Here is a 19,430-nt window from a genome sequence, read left to right on the forward strand (position 1 = left end):
TGTTTGGCAACTGTCTGCTTGGTTTTTCATATCAATGTAACAACTTGCATCCTTATAGCATCTTTAACATAGAAAATATCCCAAGGTACCTCACAGAGGAGCAGTAGATACTGAGCAGTAGTGAAGTTAGAGGAAGCGACTGAAAGCAGGATTGAAGCAGGAGGTTCTGAGAACACTTGAAGGCGGGGACAGAGGTGGCAAGGGAGAGGTAGGGAAGGAGCTCAAGGGCCAGAAAGAAGGCTTGAGGGTCATAAAGAAGGCTTGAGGCTTGCTCAGTGAAGAGTTCTGGCTGCAGGAGTTGGAACCCACTAGTTTCCTCATCATCCTCTATGTTGTCAGAGTTATCTCCCTCATCATGCTGAAGGTACATCAGTGAGTGGCAAACCGATATCAAATGGGACATTTTGTGGGCTGTTTTGCAAGAGGCCACCAGACCTGTCCAGGCAGTAGAATTGTTGCATGAGGACCCCAGTGGTCTTCTCAATGACAGCTTTAGTCCAGCCATGGATCTATTTGTACTGTAGCTTGGGAGCTGATCATAGCTCATGAATCCTATCAAAAGCCAAAGTGTGTTAGTGGTTAGCCTCTTGCTGTACAGGGTCATGAACACGGAGGGTAAATTTAACTTTGGGCAGTGATGTAAAGTTACAATATTGAATTAGCCACCCATTATACACAACTCATTCTCCTTTCCATTGAAGTCCATGGAAGGCAAATTCAGGTGGAGCATATAATGGACGGCCAGTTGAATTGGGCCTTGGTGAGATCACATTTAGAGTACCGTGCACAGTTTTGGTCTCCTTACTTAAGGAAGGATAGACCTTAGAGGGAGTGCAACAAAGGTCTGATACCTGGGATGAGGGCATTGTCCTCTGTGAAGAGAGATTGAATAGACTAGGTTTATATTCCCTGGAGTTTCAAAGAATGAGAGGTGATCTCATAGCAACATATAAAATTCTTAAGGGGGCTTGACACTTTTCCTGGTTGGAGAGTTTAGAACTAGGGGCCACAGTCTCAGCATAAGGGGTCAGCCATTTCAGACGCAGAGGGTTGTGGATGCTCAGTCGTTGAGTATATTCAAGTCAGAGATCGATAGATTTTTGGATACTAAAGGAATTGAAGGTTATGGAAATAGGGCAGGAAGGCGTAGCTGAGATAAAAGATCAGCCATGATCTTATTGAATGACGGAGCAAGCTCAAGGGGTCGAATGGCCTAATCCTCCTCCTAAAGTTCTTATGATCTTGTAATTCGATATTGCCCATTTTAAACTAACAGCCAAAGTAAAAATGAATCCCATTGTGTCCATATAATGAACTACCTAGTTTACGAAATTTTTATGTTGGAAAATGATTGCCATTGTCTCATTGGATTGTATTAGTAGAAATATAATTTGGATATCATTTTCACATGTACTGCATATAATCCTTTATGCAATATATTGCTTTCTTAATGTTTGCTTTCATTATGCCTCTCTCAGACTACAGCAATTAAAACAGATGGGCTTTTCAACTGAAAAGGCTGTTTTAGCGCTGGCTGCTTCGGGAAAAGTAGAGAGTGCCGTTAACCTCCTAGTGGAAGACCAAGTTGGAGAGGATGCTGTTGTGACAGCGAAGGCAAAAATGACATCCAAGTGAATATCATTGATACTGATAAATTATGCTCCCTGCAGGAGCAAATGTCTTGCCAGGCTCCTGAAAGCAGATTTAAATACAGACATTCCATGGTACTTCTGAATGGGTCACAAAAATTAAATACGAACCCAGTTCAGTCCATTTTTGTAGATATGCATCTATGTACCAATAAAATTGTTCGTTAAATTTTCTTGCCCAGTGGTCATTTTCAGTAATGGTCAGTAATATTTATATATGTTGAAAGGAATACTGCATAGGCAGATATGGTTTTGATGTTTTGAACTCTGTTTCCCACACGTCTGAGTCAAGTCAGGAATATTTGACATGAGGCTGAATGGTGCCTACAGTCAATTAAAGTGAAATATATAGTTCTAAAGCATTTCTGTACAGCTAAGCATTAAATTTTTATTTCGCTGTAAGTTTGGAATTATGTGAAATGTCCTGGAGATTGTGAATAAACATTAGAATGAATTCAAACTGCTTCCTCCAAAAATACCACAGCTTAAACCTGTAACCTACTTTGGTCACATAAGTAATCTATAAAATGTTTTTTTTCTTGTTTTTATACAGCAAAAGTATTTTTAAAATTCAAAGAAAAGCATCAAAAGGAAAAGGTCAAAAAACTTAATTTACCTTTTAATGAATATTTTTGACACGCTTCTCATAGTTGGTATAAAACAGTGCTCTGTACATGAAAATAAGTACGCCCTTTAAGACTGTATATGAAAACACAGTGGTACCAAAAGTTGTACATTGTAAATATACTGATAAGTGAATACTTTTGCTAGCAACCTGTATTAAAAGCCCATAGTCAAGATACAGAATCTGTGGATAAACAAATAGCAAATCAAATCAGAAACATATATTGCCTTAATTGTGAAATTAAACACTGCACACTGAGCACCATTAAGACACACACAATTCTGTTACAGCCCAAAATGACTGTAATTGAAATGCTACCTTCAAGTACAAATTCAGAGATATCTGTACATAAATACTCAGTACATTTTCTTGCTTTGATGGTGAAATGTCCTGTTTATTTTGATCTAGAATTTTAAGTAGCAGTCCTCTGTTGTCTAGTGAGCATTAATTGGATGTGCAATTAATCCACATTTTCTTTTTGTTGATTCGCTATCTATTTTAATGTATGCCCTGTTGAGCTAAAAATACACAACTTCTAATAAGATAAAAAATGTTTTAGGAATTACTAGTATGTAATGTTCATTAGGAAAAGGCAGTGTTCCTTGAGATTAATATTTTGAGTAACGCATGGATCATTTCAATATGCTACCAAACAAAATTTCTAAATTATATCTAATCTGATCATTGGAAAACAACTCGAATGGCTCACTTAAAAAAGATTTGCTTTACTATTCCTTACTGCTGTTACCTTAAATGTAAGAGTATCAGTAAAGTAGTTAATATAATTTAAAGAGACAGAATCCCATTTGTTAAACTTCTCCCAAACATTCATTCCAGTTGTAAAGAATGTATTTAAATGCAAACTGATGACGGCTTTCATTCAGAAATATCCAATCGGGGAAGGTGGGCTCTAAAAGTGAATATTACAATGCATCTACTCTACTTGCAAAGTAACAAGTTTGTATTCCGTGATCTTTTAAGTCACCTTCTAAAAATGAGAAAAAAATTAAAAATATGGATCACTATAACTGTTCCCTTTGATCTAAAACTGTTTACATTCCAATTGATAATCATTACTGGGAAACTTACTTTAAATCAAAAATAAAAATAAAAACACCCTGAGTGCACAGAGATTATTAGATTCATAAATTGGAATGGACTCATCCAACAAAGAGTCAATAATCTGGCATAAAATGAACAGCTGATCATTTTGGAGAGAACGATATGGAAGCAGGTGACCAAGGGACAGTGTCTCATTAAACATTTTTTTTCATGTAATGAAACTAATTTATCTTTTGAAATACATAATGTAAACTGGCAATAGTATGATTATACAGCATTTAGAAAAAGTAATCTACTTGTGATAGAAAGTAAATGCAAAGTAAACACATTCACAAACATAGGAGAGTGGCTGCCTTATGAAATATTCACCAGAGGCTACGTTTATGAAAAAAAACACAATAGTTATCAAATGGTGGTACATTTTGTCATAGCTATTCCAGATCTCTGAGATTCCCATTAAGAAAGCAGCCTAAAACACAAGTCATTTTCAGCATGAATAGAGCAAAATGCCCGCAGTTGGACGAGGCAAATCAAGTTAGTCCACTGATGTATTACACACAGGACAAATAAACGCTTTATGAACAGTTCCAGTGGTTCGGTAATCTGCTTACCCCAGTTTACCACGTGTTGTTTCAGGAAGGCACCACACAATTTAAATTTTTTTGACATTTACATTGTCCTTAATCATTTCTCTTCAGTTTTATGTGCAAGCCTGTGTGAGATAATCTTGTAGGCTGCAAAGCTGCCTCGCTTGCCTCTGAAGAAATTTGGAGGTACAGTAGCGTAAGGATCTACTCCAGATCCATGGTCAGGCTCTGTTATGACAAAGACAACATAGTAAATTGAGTTGGGCAAAAAAATTAAAGGCAAGTTCATTGTATTGTAAGAGAGCTGTTATAATAAGAATCTACAAGAAAAGAACAAGGAGGCAAATAATTAACAAATTAAGTTATTGTTATCATGAGTTGATTTGTTGAATTTTAGCTTTACATTTTCAAGTCACCCATAGCAACATCTAGTGGAGTCATTTGGGGGACGTGCACTAGTTTGAAGAACGGAGTTTGAATTGTATATTTAGGATATTGACCTTTGGAGCATAACGTTTTACTAGGGGTAATTTAGTTGCCAGAATTTGAAACACATAGCCTGGAAATGACTGTGAGCAATGTTACTATATATTATGCGTTATTGTATAAAACTCCTCTGCTATTTTAATGATTTTGCTCTTCAATATAAATGGGTTAACATTCCTGTTAAAATAGCAGTGAGAAATTTGTTATGAATGCATAAAGCATTCCTTTGGTAACAGCATTTTTAATTTTCAGACTACCTTTAAAATTCTGACAGCTGAATTAAAACCCATTAAAATCTTCTCTGTGCAGGATCATCACTTACAGTCACTTCCAGGCTTCTATTGTTGCAGTAGGAATTTACTTTTAGCAAAGATGGTGGAATGGATAGGAAATTCTTGGTTGAGATTTAATCGGAAATTCCAGGTTTGCCACTAATGGAGGGAAGTTAGTCTACAAAAGTACGGACATAAGAATTAGGAACAGGAGTAGGCCAATCAGCTCCTCGAGCCTGCTCCACCATTCAATAAGATTGTGGTTGATCTGATTGTAACTTCGACTCCACATTCCCGCCTTCCCCCGATAACCTTTCACCCCCTTGCTTATCAAGAATCTATCTACCTCTGCCTTAAAAATATTCAAGGACTCTGCGTCTGCTGCCATTTGAGGAAGAGAGTTCCCAAGACAAATTAGTCTGGATCTTTAAAGACCCAAAGATGAGGTGATTTGATTAGCCTGTTTAATTGCTGTACTCAGGTCAAAACAACTAATTTCACTTGTGTTGTTTCTCTCATTTTAATACAGAATTTTTAGTAAAGAAATTTATGAAAACATAAAAGTGATATTTTCAGATTTTACATTTTATCAGATTTACAAAGAATTGGGGACCATCTAAAGTTTATATATTTTTAAAGAATATTCTTTGCTTACCCTTTATCAATCAGCCCTTTCCACCCAACATCTGATGGATATGTGGCAGCTCCCTCAGTTTTAGTGTACATGAGATGATTTCAGCAGTTAACAACACTGCACAGGCCAATATATCAGAAAAAAGAATTTATCCTTTGACTTTTAAGTTTGATCAGGCAAGTGCAATAATCTGTTACAATAAAAACAGAAAATACTAGGAATGCCCAGCATCTGAAAAAAGATTGGTTGATGTTTCCAGAGAGTATTAAAAAATAAGACATGGAAACCCTTTTTTAGGATTGACCAGAACAAAGAGGATGCATGTCAAACAGGTTAAATACTGATACAATTAGATCAATAGCCTGAAACATGAACCTATCTTTTCTCTTTCCAGAAGCTGATGGCCTTCTTGTGTACTTCCAGCATTTTCCAGTTTTATTTCAGATCTCCAACGCTTGTTACTTCAGTTTAACTGTGAGCAATGTGAATTCAGGTACTTTTTGCTTAAAGTACAATATAAAGACAATGACAACACTATAAATAGGTTAAAAAATGAAGAAAAATAAAATCAGTCAACATTTGTCTTAAAGAACTGCCTTTTCAACAAATAGGAGTAGGAACAGGCAAACAAGAACAGAAGTATTAGGAGCAGGAGTAGGCCATTTGTCCCCTCGAACCTGCTCCGCCATTCAATAAGATCATAGCTGATCTGATTGTGGCCTTAAATCCACTTTTCTATATGCCCCCATAACCCTTGAACCCCTTGTCGATCAAAAATCTAACTCGGCCTTGAATATATTCAGCCTCCACTGCTTTCTAGGGAAGAGAATTCCACAGAATAATGACCACTGAGAGAAAAAAATTCTCTTCTCAGTATTAAATGGGGACCCATAATTTATGAGCGAGAAATTGGGTGCATTAATGTCCTTTTTGTGGGTGCTATGAGTGCCCTTACAGCTCCAAAAAAGTGTCTATAGTACACACGTACACTCGAGGGGTGAATTGTGCTAGACGCCATATTGTTGCAGGCGTTAGCACACGTGCAGTGAACATTAGTCGGAAGTATGCAGAGCAGGCAGTTCAGCAGCAGGAGGAACTCCCCACACCAGTGCTATTGAAAGGGATCATCAACTACTTACAGGTTAGTTGTTGGTTTATTTCTTTTCGCTATTGCTACAATTCTACAAGTGCTTGGTGCTTTCTCTAATTGTTTCAAGTTGCAAAAGTATACAGGGAATGGTGTGTGCTGAAGGATTTTCTTTTTACTGAGTTTGTTGCTTCTGCACAAACCAGTTGTCCCGAGACATGGGTGCACTAGTAGGCATTCCACTTGGAATACAGCATGATTTGGGGAATGAACAGAGGCATGCAGAGCAGAACAAGCGGCTGAAAGGGGGAGACGGGCTCTCAACAGGAGGCCATGTACACTCAGGGTCTTCAGGGAGCAATTCTCCTACCGGAACCTCAGTGAGGAACAATGTGTGAGACGTCTGCACTTCAGCAAAGACTTCCTCACTGCAATCTGCCACCTTCTGCAGCCACAACTGCAACCTCAAAGCAGGACAAGGACCACATTGCCAGTGACTATGATGTTGACCATGGCAATGAAAGTTCGCGTGTCTGGCTCCTTCCAGGCTGGAGCTGGAGTTATTTGCAACCTCACAGTTTGCCGTCCACTATTGAGTAAAGGAGGTCACTGAGGTCTCTGAGGACAACTAACTACATTTCATTCTCTTTTTCCAGAGACAAGCAGGTGGACTGAGCATGCGGCTTCTCTAGGATTGCAGGTTTCCCATGGTACAGTAAACTATTGACTGCACACACATCCCTTTACAGGTGCCGCATGCCAGCTCTACCCCATACCAGAACCAACAGGGATTCCAGCGGATGTACGACCATAGGCAGTGAATCATGCACACCAGTGCCCTGTATCCTGGCAGCAGTCACAATTCCTCCAGTCCATTGAGCCAGCTGCATTTGAGCCACCATGGCAAATCAAAGGGTGACAAGGACTATCTGCTGATGACTCCAGTACACAACCCACACACATGTGCACAGCATGGATACACTAAAAACGATGCTGCCACCCGAAATGTGATAAAGTAGTCCATTGCTGGGCTGAAACAATGCATCTGCTGCCTGGACCCTGCAGTACTCGGCAGAGCAGGTATCAAGATTTGTGGGGATCTGCTGAATGCTGCACAAACTCGCCATCCTGAGGGGTCAGCCCTTGCCATCAGCTATATGGCCTAGCAGGCCTGTCTGCAGACTGCACCTTTTTGGCATGGGTGGCAGCAATCTGGGTAGGCTGGCTGACCGGCAACAAAAGGGCACTGGCAGAGTGGCAGGGTGGGAAGACGAATGCTGTAATCCTGAGAGAGGACAGCGGTTTGTGCTCCGTGGAGCCACTGCCACTCCACCAGGACAGCATCTCAGCAAACCTAGTAATCTCTTGGAGGACAGATTGTTGGATGGCTGCTTTGCACACTATACTCCACAGCCATGATGACAGCACTCTGAGCTTCCACTGCAGTATTCAGATGTTGGGTGGTGGCTCCTTGTGCAGCAATGGAAGCAGAGACATCAGCCATCAGACACTGCATCATGGTTGAGTCCGTAAGTATGCGAACGGAGTTGGCCACCACTTCCATGCTGGAAAAGATGGGCTCCAATCTCGACACAAAGCCCTGTGCCAAATTCATGGTGGACCTTTCCATGCTCGTTGACACTGACCACAGGCTTTCTGGTAGGCTTCCCAATGCACCAAGCATTTTGTTGGACATACCCATCAGCATTCTTCTGTAGCCTGTCCCATCAAAGTCCTCATCTAAGTAATCTGCAGCGGAACCTGTGTGCAATCTCACTTTCTGGCAAGCTGGCTCTTGTGTTATTCTTGCGCCCTGCCTTAGCTGCAGCCCACTCATGCCTGGTATCTCACCATGTGTAGATTCTCACCCACTCCTTAAAATACTTCCAGTGTCAGTGTCTGAGCTGGTGGCTGAGAGTGTGAACTCAAATGACGGTGATGTACCTTCTTCATCACTCTCTTCTTCGTGATCTTCCACTGCCTGGCCAGTTTGCACCTCTCAGATTTCTGAAAGAGAAAGGCACAAGGGTAGGATTGTGGTGCTCTCTTCTCTTTGGCCTCCTTATCTCGAGAGACAATGGGTAAGCGCCTGGAGGTGGTCAGTGGTTTGTGAAGCAGCGCCTGGAGTGGCTATAAAGGCCAATTCTAGAGTGACAGGCTCTTCCACAGGTGCTGCAGAGAAATTTGTTTGTCGGGGCTGTTGCACAGTTGGCTCTCCCCTTGTGCCTCTGTCTTTTTTCCTGCCAACTACTAAGTCTCTTCGACTTGCCACACTTTAGCCCCGTCTTTATGGCTGCCCGCCAGCTCTGGCGAACGCTGGCAACTGACTCCCACGACTTGTGATCAATGTCACAGGATTTCATGCCGCGTTTGCAGACGTCTTTAAAGCGGAGACATGGACGGCCGGTGGGTCTGATACCAGTGGCGAGCTCGCTGTACAATGTGTCTTTGGGGATCCTGCCATCTTCCATGCGGCTCACATGGCCAAGCCATCTCAAGCGCCGCTGACTCAGTAGTGTGTATAAGCTGGGGATGTTGGCCGCCTCGAGAACTTCTGTGTTGGAGATATGGTCCTGCCACCTGATGCCAAGGATTCTCTGGAGGCAGCGAAGATGGAATGAATTGAGACGTCACTCTTGGCTGACATACGTTTTCCAGGCCTCGCTGCCATAGAGCAAGGTACTGAGGATACAGGCTTGATACACTCGGACTTTTGTGTGCCGTGTCAGTGCGCCATTTTCCCACACTCTCTTGGCCAGTCTGGACATAGCAGTGGAAGCCTTTCCCATGCGCTTGTTGATTTCTGCATCTAGAGACAGGTTACTGGTGATAGTTGAGCCTAGGTAGGTGAACTCTTGAACCACTTCCAGAGCGTGGTCGCCAATATTGATGGATGGAACATTTCTGACGTCCTGCCCCATGATGTTCGTTTTCTTGAGGCTGATGGTTAGGCCAAATTCATTGCAGGCTGCCGCAAACCTGTCGATCAGACTCTGCAGGCACTCTTCAGTGTGAGATGTTAAATCAGCATCGTCAGCAAAGAGGAGTTCCCTGATGAGGACTTTCCGTACTTTGGACTTTGCTGTTAGACGGGCAAGGTTGAACAACCAGCCCCCTGATCTTGTGTGGAGGAAAATTCCTTCTTCCGAGGACTTGAACGCATATGAAAGCAGCAGGGAGAAGAAAATCCCAACAAGTGTGGGTGCGAGAACACAGCCCTGTTTCACGCCACTCAGGATTGGAAAGGGTTCTGATGAGGCGCTGCTATGCTGAATTGTGCCTTTCATATTGTCATGGAATGAGGTGATGATACTTAGCAGCTTTGGTGGGCATCCAATCTTTTCTAGTAGTCTGAAGAGACCACGTCTGCTGACGAGGTCAAAGGCTTTGGTGAGATCAATGAAAGCAATGTAGAGGGGCAGCTGTTGTTCACGGCATTTCTCTTGTATCTGACGAAGGGAGAACAGCATGTCAACGGTCGATCTCTCTGCACGAAAGCCACACTGTGCCTCAGGGTAGACGCGCTCGGCCAGCTTCTGGAGCCTGTTTAGAGCGACTCGAGCAAAGACTTTCCCCACTATGCTGAGCAGGGAGATTCCACGGTAGTTGTTGCAGTCACCACGGTCACCTTTGTTTCTATAGAGGGTGATGATATTGGCATCACGCATGTCCTGGGGTACTGCTCCCTCGTCCCAGCACAGGCATAGCAGTTCATGTAGTGCTGAGAGTATAGCAGGCTTGGCACTCTTGATTATTTCAGGGGTAATGCTGTCCTTCCCAGGGGCTTTTCCGCTGGCTAGAGAATCAATGGCATCACTGAGTTCCGATTTGGTTGGCTGTATGTCCAGCTCATCTATGACTGGTAGAGGCTGGGCTGCATTGAGGGCAGTCTCAGTGACAACATTCTCCCTGGAGTACAGTTCTAGGTAGTGCTCAACCCAGCGGTCCATTTGTTTGCGTTGGTCAGTGATTATGTCCCCTGATTTAGATTTGAGGGGGGGCGATCTTCTTGATGGTTGGCCCAAGAGCTCTCTTAATGCCATCATACATTCCTCTGATGTTTCCGGTGTCTGAGGCCAGCTGAATATGACTGCATAGGTGTTGCCAGTAGTTGTTTGCGCAGCGCCTGGCTGTTCTTTGTGCAGTGCTTCTGGCTGCTTTAAGTGCTGCGGATGTTAACTCGCTGGGGGCTTTCTTGTATTTCAACAGTGCAATGCGCTTAGCGGCTATGACAGGTTCCAGCTCTTCATTATGAGATTGAAACCAGTCTGCATTTCTCTTCGCACTTTTGCCGTAGGTGGTCAAAGCTGACTCATAGATGGCGTCTCTGATGTGGGCCCACTTGGTCTCAGCAGCCCCTGTGGGAGTGTTTTGAAGGGCTGTTACAAGTGAATTTAGAAATTTTTTCACATGGTGCTGGCAAGTAGGAAAGCAAGTGGTGCAGTATGCTTATACCATCTGCAGCTTGTAAATCAGAAGAGTTTGTGGGATGAGGGGGAAGTGGGATGTGAGAAGTAGGATTAGGTATAAGGATTCCATCATCATCAATGGTTTCATCCCTACCTCTAGCCACAGTCTCAGCAATGGCCATTCCAATACTGGCCAGCACCAGTACCGCCATGGAGGTTACGACATGCAGGCATGCCTGTCCCATCCGGTTCTCTCCAGCTGCCTCTGTTTATGAACCACCTCGTCCTGCAAGAGAGAGAGACGTGCGTCAGTGAGCGTTGTGTAATCTGTTTGGCTGATGTGGCTGTCATGGTTGAATAGCTGGGAGTGTGTGCAACTTGCGAAATGTGGGTGTGAGGCTTGCAGCAGTGCTAAGTGTGTGAGGGCAAGGTGAAGCAAATGAATGTTAGGCATGAGTCCTGATTGATGGAGATTGTTGGTATGTGAGTGATAGTGAATTGAGCAGTGTCTGAGGCTAGTTGTGCAATTGGTAGGATATGGTATTTGAAGATGCATTCTCTCACCTTGACCACTTGTGGGTCGTCATTGAACTTCTTGCAACAGAGCATCCAGGTCCTCAAAGCTTGATTCCTGGCAGTGGCTATTTGCTCCCTCTGCCCTTTGATCATGTATCTGGAGGCCTTCATTTCCCCTTGGTGATATAGGGCCTCTCTCCTCCTTTCCACCTCCACCATCAAGACCTCCAGTGCAGCGTCTGAAATCCTTGGAACCTGCTCTCTCTTCCATGTGCCATTCCTCACTCTTTCCTAGGTCAGATTCTCTTCAACCATGACTCCCAGTACCTGCTCCAGCCACAATGCACCTTCCCTTTAAGAGGTGCAGGTTAGCCTTAAGCAGCGCAGACTAGCTTTAACTGGTGCTAGCCACTCACGATATTGGCCCCCTCCTTACGCATCCCTGGACGATGAGATCGTTCAGAGTAGCAGACAGCATGCTAGGCTGACCACACATTGTGATCCTCGTGCCCATTTTTGGGGGCTATTCAATTTAGCCCCCTTTTACTCAGAGAACCGTGGGATTCTTCTCAGTGAAAACTGCAAAGCAGGAATGGGAACAAGTCTTACTGAGATAGACTGATATTCGGATAGACGTGCACTTTTGAAATGTCAGCATCTGTGACGACAGATGAGAGAGAAATAGTGTTACTTTTGCAGAACAGATCATTTCACTTTAAATAGGCTCAGCATTTTGCAATGGAGAGGGAAACAAAGAAAAAACATGGAAGTAAATGCATAAAGATGTAAAGTTAGAACTTGATGAACAGCTTGAGCGATTGAACTTAAATTCAAAGAGACAGCAACCATTTTGCTGAGCTCTATGATAATTTAATGCGTGAGATTTTGTCTAAGTTTTACAATGCTCCTGTATACAAGATGAAAAAGATAATGAGAATTGAGAGTTTTCTAAAAAAAAAATGCCAAATGCAGTGTTGTGATCATCACTTTAATAATGTAAGTACTCCACACATCATCACAGGAAGTAAGGCCATTTAACATGTGATCAATTGGTTGGAGTTGTGCAAAACACCTAGTCACACATAATAAAAGCAAAATACTGTGGATGCTGGAAATCTGAAATAAAGACAAGAAATGCTGGAAATACTCAGCAGGTCTGGCAGCATCTGTGGAGAGAGAAACAGAGTGAACATTCCAGGTCAGTGACCCTTCTTCAGAACTGGCAAATAGGACCAGCTCAAGGTCAGGATGGACTTCAGAATTCATTGCCTAGAGCTTATAACATACAGGCAGCAATCAAGAGAGACCATTGACCAAATTGTGAGTGGGTGCTGTGAGAAAGGCAAACTCTTATTTCTCTGAGGTGGAGTTATCAGAACAGATTATGGAGTTTGGTGATTGCATTTACCCCAATAGAAGCTTTTCAGAAACAGCTACTAGACAAGGAAAAAGAGTACAATGTTGAAAGTCTCCTAAAAGAAGGCAGGAAATTTGAGGCCATTTGCTGCAAGCAGGCAGTGCATACGAGCACTTGGTGTAATAACCATAGGCGAGGTAACCAGGCCACCTCAGCCAGGCAAGATATGTGTCAAGTGCAGCTTGATGCACCATCCGAGGAATTGTTCTGCCTACATGGACAACAAGGTGTGTGGCAAGAAAGGGCACTGGGCAAGGCTGTGCAGGAGCTTTAAGAATGGAAAATTGGCCAGGAGTCACAGCAGACTATGATCTGACATGAAGCAGACACCATCTTGTAGAAGAAACAGGGATACATTCGCCAAGGGCCAAACCAAATGCAGACATGTCCACGAGATTGACAGTGATGTGAGCAAGCCTTCCACACAGTAACCCTTGCACACCAAATGGATGTGATTACAATGTGGGAAGCATTCACCGCCATTGACATTGTATGCCCAGAGAAAAGTAGACAACACACATTGCAGCTCAAGGTTGATATCGGGGCAAGTGCAAATATTTTGCTGCTGAGAATAGTAAGGAACATGAACCTGGCAAGATGGAAAGCCATGACAAAACCAACAAAGACAAGACTCACAGTGTACAACGCTACACTGATCAACTGTGTATGTATGCTAAGATTGAAGTCCAGGTATGGAACTTCTGATTGGTCACAACAGGTTTACTACATTGTCGACACAGATGGTCCAGCAGTTGCAGGCCTACCAGCATGTAGCAAGCTTCAAATTGTGACAATCCATAGGATCAGCAGTGTGCCAAAGACACACAACCAGAACAGGTGTGACCCTATCGCGTTCATCCAAGATTTACAAAGAATGTACCCAGACCATTTTGACACAGTGGGAAATCTCAAAGGAGACGCTGCCCTACGTGAGCGATGGCATATTTCCTTCTATAGATCCGCCAAGGAAATGCAGTATCCACGTTATGGACAAGCTGAAAACAGAGCTGGATACTATGGAGAGGCAAGGAATCATTAGGCGTGTTCAACAGCACAGTTTGGGAATGGCTGTAGTCAAAAAGATGGCACCATCCTGGTGTGTTTGGACCCCAGAAAGCAAACAAGGTGTGGAAACGTCATCCTCACAAAATTCCCACATTAGAAGAACTGCATCCAAAATTTGCAAAGACCAAGTTCTTTTCAAAACTAGATGCAAAGCACAGGTACTGGTTGATCCATATCTAGGAAAGTTCACAAGAATGAACGATTTTCAGGACTCTGGCTTCTTGCTTCTTGCATCTACTGTTTGGTTTATCAGTAAGCCAGGATTTATTTCAGTATCACATTACAGAGAATGCGCTAGGGTGTATATGTATCGCTGATGATAGCGCAGTTGTGGCACCACAAAAGAAGAACATGACAGGAATTTACATATCCTGACGGAAAGAGCCAGGAAAGAGGGCCTCGTGTTCAACAGTAAGAAATGTGCCATAAACATGAGACACATCAACTTCTTTGGCTCCATTTATTCAGACACGAGCATAAGACTGGATCCCAGCAAGATAGAGGATATTCAGTCCATGCCAAGCCCACAAGACAAAGAAGACTTGCAAAGATGTCTTGGTCTCTTAAATTTTTTAACTCCTTACATTTCAAATTTCTCAGAGAAGTCTTCAATTCTACGGGAACTCATCAGAAAGGAAACATTATTTCTGTGGCATGAGGACTACCAGCATGCACTCGATTTGTTGAAGCAGTCATTATCAACGAATGCATGTTTGGAGTAATATGATCTAACACGGATACCATTCTCGAAGCAGATCTTTGCAAAACGGCCTTGGAGCATGTTTGTTGCAAGATGGATGTCCAATCACTTGCAGTTCGAAAAGCTTATCCTCTAGACAGGCCAACTATTCCAACATAGAAAGGGAAACACTCGCACTGGTACTCGGAATCACAAGGTTTCACACTTATCTCTTTAGGAAACATTCTGTAGTCAAAACAGATCCTAAACTATTAGCAATGATCTGGCAGAAGCTGTTCAAAAACACACCTCCCTGGCTACAACGCCTGTTGATAAAAGTGCAAGGATATGACTCAAGGTCAAATACAAGCCAGGAAATCTCATGATGACCTCTGACACTTTAAGCAGATTACCTAATCCCAGAAAGCGTGAAGGTATTCCACTAGTCGTGCAGGTTGACATCAAGCTGGAAAATGCATACCAGGTTGATTTGATGTGTTTTCGGCACAAGAAGCGTAAAGAATTACGGAAAGAAACCTCTACATACCCAGTCTTGAAGATGTTATACAACTCATTGTTAAACAATGCCCTGACAGCATACAAGAGGTTCCTGGGGAGCTCAGAACCTTCTGGCTATACCGAGATGAGTTGGGACTTTCTAGCGGTGTTATCTTCAAAGGCAGGCAGGTAATAATTGGACAAAATCTTTGCCCTGACATCCTCTCACAATTGCATATCGGGCATATGGGTTAAAGGCCTGCTCAAGTTGGGAAAAAGAAGCCGTCTCGAACCCCACCGAACTACAGTGGACCCAAGCTCGAGTCCCTCCGATTTTGCCCCAAGCCCGACCTGACCCGAGCCCGAGCTGACCCGAGCATCCCTTTACTTACCTTCCGACTGGGAAGCTCCACGAAGCTGCAGTGCATGCGTGATGATGTCATAGTGACGTCACTCGCTCACTGTGCAGCCTCAGTTTCGTCACGGACTCCCAGCTCAGGTAAGTTTTTTAATTTCAATACTTACCAGCAGAGCACTTACCGTGCGTGTCTGGCCCAACCCGGACCTGGCCCCGGCCCAAACTGACCCAACACATGTCGTCAGGTCTCGTTGGGTTTGGGTCAGGTAGCAGGCCTTTAATATGGGTGTTGATAAGTCTAGAAGATTTGTGCCTGAGACCCTCTACTGGCCAGGTATGAACAGTGAAATTGAGCAAGTGGTAAGGTCATGTGATGCATGGCAGCAGCACCAACCAAGCCAGCATAAAGAGCGAGTCCTTTCTCACGACATCCCATCGCATCCTTGGTCAAGGATAGCCACCGATCTCCTCACAATCAAAGGTGATGATTATTTGTTGATCACCAGTTACTATTGTAAATTTCCGGTACTACGTCAATTTAGGAACACTTCGAGCACATCAGTTGCCAATACCATCAGCACAATTTTCAGCTTGTTTGGTCCCCTGGAAGAGATAGTATCGGACAATGGTCCACAATATATTACCAATCCATTTCAGGATGCGTGTAGGAAATGGGATGTAAACCATGTCACTTCTTCACCATATTACCCTAGGCCAAATGGCCTAGCAGAAAGAATGCCACGCACAATCAAATCACTGATTGTAAAGTGTTGTGAAACAAAACAGGATCTACATACATGTTACATTTGAGGGCGATACCAATCAACATAAGGCTGCCAGCCCCTACGGAAATCATATTTGGAAGACAGGTTAAGACAAAAATTCCAAGTCACCATCTCATGAAATCCTCAATACAAGACAGGCTGCTAGCAAAACAAGAAAAGATGATAAGCACATGGGTGTGGACCTACCACCATTACAGATAGGGCTAAAAGTCAGGGTAATTCATCCACAAGAAAAAGTGTGCTTCCCTGCAGAAGTGTCCAAAGTCAGCAACGATCCCAGATCTTATGAAGTAACCATCCCAAACAGCACAGTGCTAAGAAGAAACTGATGTCAACTAAGAGAACTAACTAACGACATTGTGCCTGACAATCCTATTACATCAAGAACAGGGTCACACTCGGATCTGCAGAGTGCAGCAAGGGAAGTGACAAGCGTAACACTCAAGCACAGGATGACTGTCAGAATACACGCAAAAGCAAAAAAATGCTGACAGGTCTAGTTCTCAACCAAGATACACTGTGACAAGATCAGGTTGAGTCAGTATATCGCCTGTACAGTTCAGAGACACTTGACTAAAGGACATTAGAATCAATACATGTATAATTATTATTCAATGCTGTTTCATTCCATTATGTACATACTTTCTTTTTTGTGTATTTCCATTTTAGGAAAGGGGGTTGTTGTGATATTACTTTAACATGTAAGTAATCCACACATCATCACAGGAAGTGATGTCATTCAGCATGTGATCAGTTAGTTGAACTTGTGTAATACACCTTGACTGGGATTTTATGTGGCCCCCTGAGGTGGGGTCGAAGGCAGGGGACATGGAGTATCGCGACAGGTGGCGGTGGGTGCGAAGGGCCCATTGCTTCTCCATCACCAAGCGATCTTCCTGGCGGCAGAATAGGCTGATGATGGCCTTCCCACCCAGAGGCCAAATGAGGCCCTTGAATGGCCTATTAACAGCCAATTGTGGGCCTCTTACTGCTGCCGCTGGGATCGTACCAGTGGCAGGGAGGGGAGGAGGGGGCACCTCCGCCATGCAGAGAGGATACCTTGTAACCAGTTTATCCCCCAGGCCCCCCCCCCAGCTCTGCTGGGCTGCATGACCACCCACCAACGCTGCGGCCTTGCAAACTGGCCCCAGTGACCTTGCCTCACTCACTTGAGGTCCAGAGTTCCAGCGCTGGGCCTGGGTCCAAGGCCTCTGCAGTACCTGCAGTGACCACCATTCCCGGTGACGGTGCCGATACTGCTGAGCTGCTGACCCTTTATTGGCCATTGTTGAAGGGACGGGGATCCCGGCCTCCGAAACTTAGATTTAAAAAGACCAGAGATCGCTTTGGAGGGGGATGGGGGGCACGAGAAGGCAGAGGCAGGCTTTCCCCTGCCTGTTCAGCCTGGCGCAGGAGCCCTGCCTTCAACACAAAATCCAGCCCCTAGTCACACATGTATGATAAAGCTCTCTTGTAAATCTGTTACTCTATAATAAAGAACCCACAGTTTTATGACCACTCAACTTAAGATTGTTTGGTACCTTATGGCTGCATCAAAGCAATAACACAACATGCAGCACCTGAGAATTCCCATCTGAAGCAAATGCTGCCTTCGCTGGACTAAAATTTACAAAACCTATTTCATTAAGTCACTCAGTAAGAAGTAATTTGGTTCTTAGTTTTGTTACTTATTATCAACAATGAACAATGGCCTACTCCTGCTCCTAATTCGTATGTATGTATATGTTTAATATCAAACCATCTCATGCAGTGTGATGATTTCGAGTGTGATGTTGAGCTCAGCTCAGCCTCCCATGGTTACTCTGACTTTTGAATTTGCTTTTACCTGATGTTAAAGCTATGTGATGTGAAGAAAATCATTAAACCATAATGACTGCAGGGACATATTCACAAAATATAAAATCATATTACATAACTCATTGCGTAAAAAAATGTACACATTCCTTGCATCAATGAAAAGTAGCCAGTCAAGCATCACAATGTTATTATTTTGTTTGCAGGGCTGTGTCTATAAGGCTTTAACATATATTTCAAATATGCACAGTTTATGTGTAATGTATTAAAAGTTGCAGTTTCCATTACTGGCCCTTTGTACACTATTCAAATAGAACAAACAATTTCCCATCTCATAAAGGCTATGTTATAGTATTATCACAACATTTCTTAACTATTTACTTAAAAAAGTTTCATACCATTATAAATAATTTTGATTCATTTTGATGAATTATAATTCTGATATGCCATCATTAAAAACTGTCACATTTCTCTGTCACAAATATATTCTTTGGCTAAATTTAAAGACGTAAGTATATCTGAAAGATTATGTGGAGCAGGTTTAAATAGTTATTGCAAAATAAGGATCACGAGACAAAACTGAGAGACACAAGGAGCTCAATTTAATATCTAATACTGTTACAACCATCTATATTGTCTATCGTTTGATTCACAACATTTGAATGCACTTTAATTTTAGTTAAAATATTAATTGTGTGTCCGTGCTTTTGTACTGCAACTCAATTTTACAAAAAAATTGCTGGTGAAAGAATTAGCCATTTACTTGTTTGTCGAAATCAGTGCAATAGGCTCTTTACACAGAGAATACACATTGAGACTTGGTGGCTTGTGTAGAATAAACTATGTAGCATTGTCATTTCTATAGTTCAGTTGTTAAAAAAAGTCAAGTATTGTATTATTTTTATAAAATAGCATAAAAGCAATACTTTCGAGTTGTATTTACAATGGCAAGTTACAAGTCAAGTTTAGTCTATAGAATAGCTATAGGATAAGTGTAAAAGCTGGAGAAAAGCAGGGGTAAGTGCTAGAGCATAAAGCATTAACTACTCTCCTGCAATGCACATTACAATTTCATGCATTGCAAGATATGTTTGAGGATGCTATAAAAAATGTTATTTTTTGTCATTTTTCCCCTCGTCCATTAAGTGTTCCTGGGATATGGTTGCAGGGTCACCAGTTATTGTTCAGTACCTTTGCTGCAGCTGTTATTTTGTTTGACTATTTTCTCCTCCATCAGTCAATTTTAACGACTTGAGTTACTTCTCCTGAAGACAGTGACTCTGCTATGTGGTTCCATCATGTGCTAGAAGCTGGAATACTTCTCCCAAGTAACCATTTTTCCTGTGTGAGCCCAGGTAGTGAGTGTCAGAAGGCCGTTCAACCACGGAGGGATTCACCGTCAAGCTTTGTCCACTGAGGTATATTTTCCAGCAAGGGTTGTTTGATAGCAACTGTGAACAGGTGATCAATTATCTAGTCACCCTGT

The 19,430-nt window shown here is 42.8% G+C and overlaps 2 protein-coding genes across 9 annotated transcripts in view; one reads left to right on the top strand and one right to left on the bottom strand.

Annotated features, from left to right (window-relative positions):
- The window catches only part of rhbdd3 (rhomboid domain containing 3), a 39,518-nt gene extending 37,413 nt beyond the window's left edge, over positions 1 to 2,105 (top strand). For all 3 annotated transcript variants that reach the window (XM_068054895.1, XM_068054898.1, XM_068054897.1), the window contains one exon: positions 1,479 to 2,105. In XM_068054895.1, coding sequence (XP_067910996.1) covers positions 1,479 to 1,635 — 157 coding nt within the window. In that variant the 3' untranslated portion in view covers positions 1,636 to 2,105. The remainder of the gene's footprint in view (positions 1 to 1,478) is intronic.
- A 150-nt stretch (positions 2,106 to 2,255) lies between these two features.
- emid1 (EMI domain containing 1) overlaps positions 2,256 to 19,430 on the bottom strand; it is a 426,608-nt gene continuing 409,433 nt past the window's right edge. For 5 of the 6 annotated variants that reach the window (XM_068054890.1, XM_068054887.1, XM_068054891.1 and 2 more), the window contains one exon: positions 2,256 to 4,151. In XM_068054890.1, the coding sequence (XP_067910991.1) occupies positions 4,021 to 4,151 (131 nt within the window). In that variant the 3' untranslated portion in view covers positions 2,256 to 4,020. The remainder of the gene's footprint in view (positions 4,152 to 19,430) is intronic. The other variant, XM_068054893.1, reaches the window with a different exon arrangement.

Source organism: Heterodontus francisci, chromosome 23, assembly GCF_036365525.1.
Source record: "Heterodontus francisci isolate sHetFra1 chromosome 23, sHetFra1.hap1, whole genome shotgun sequence".
Taxonomy (NCBI): domain Eukaryota; kingdom Metazoa; phylum Chordata; class Chondrichthyes; order Heterodontiformes; family Heterodontidae; genus Heterodontus; species Heterodontus francisci.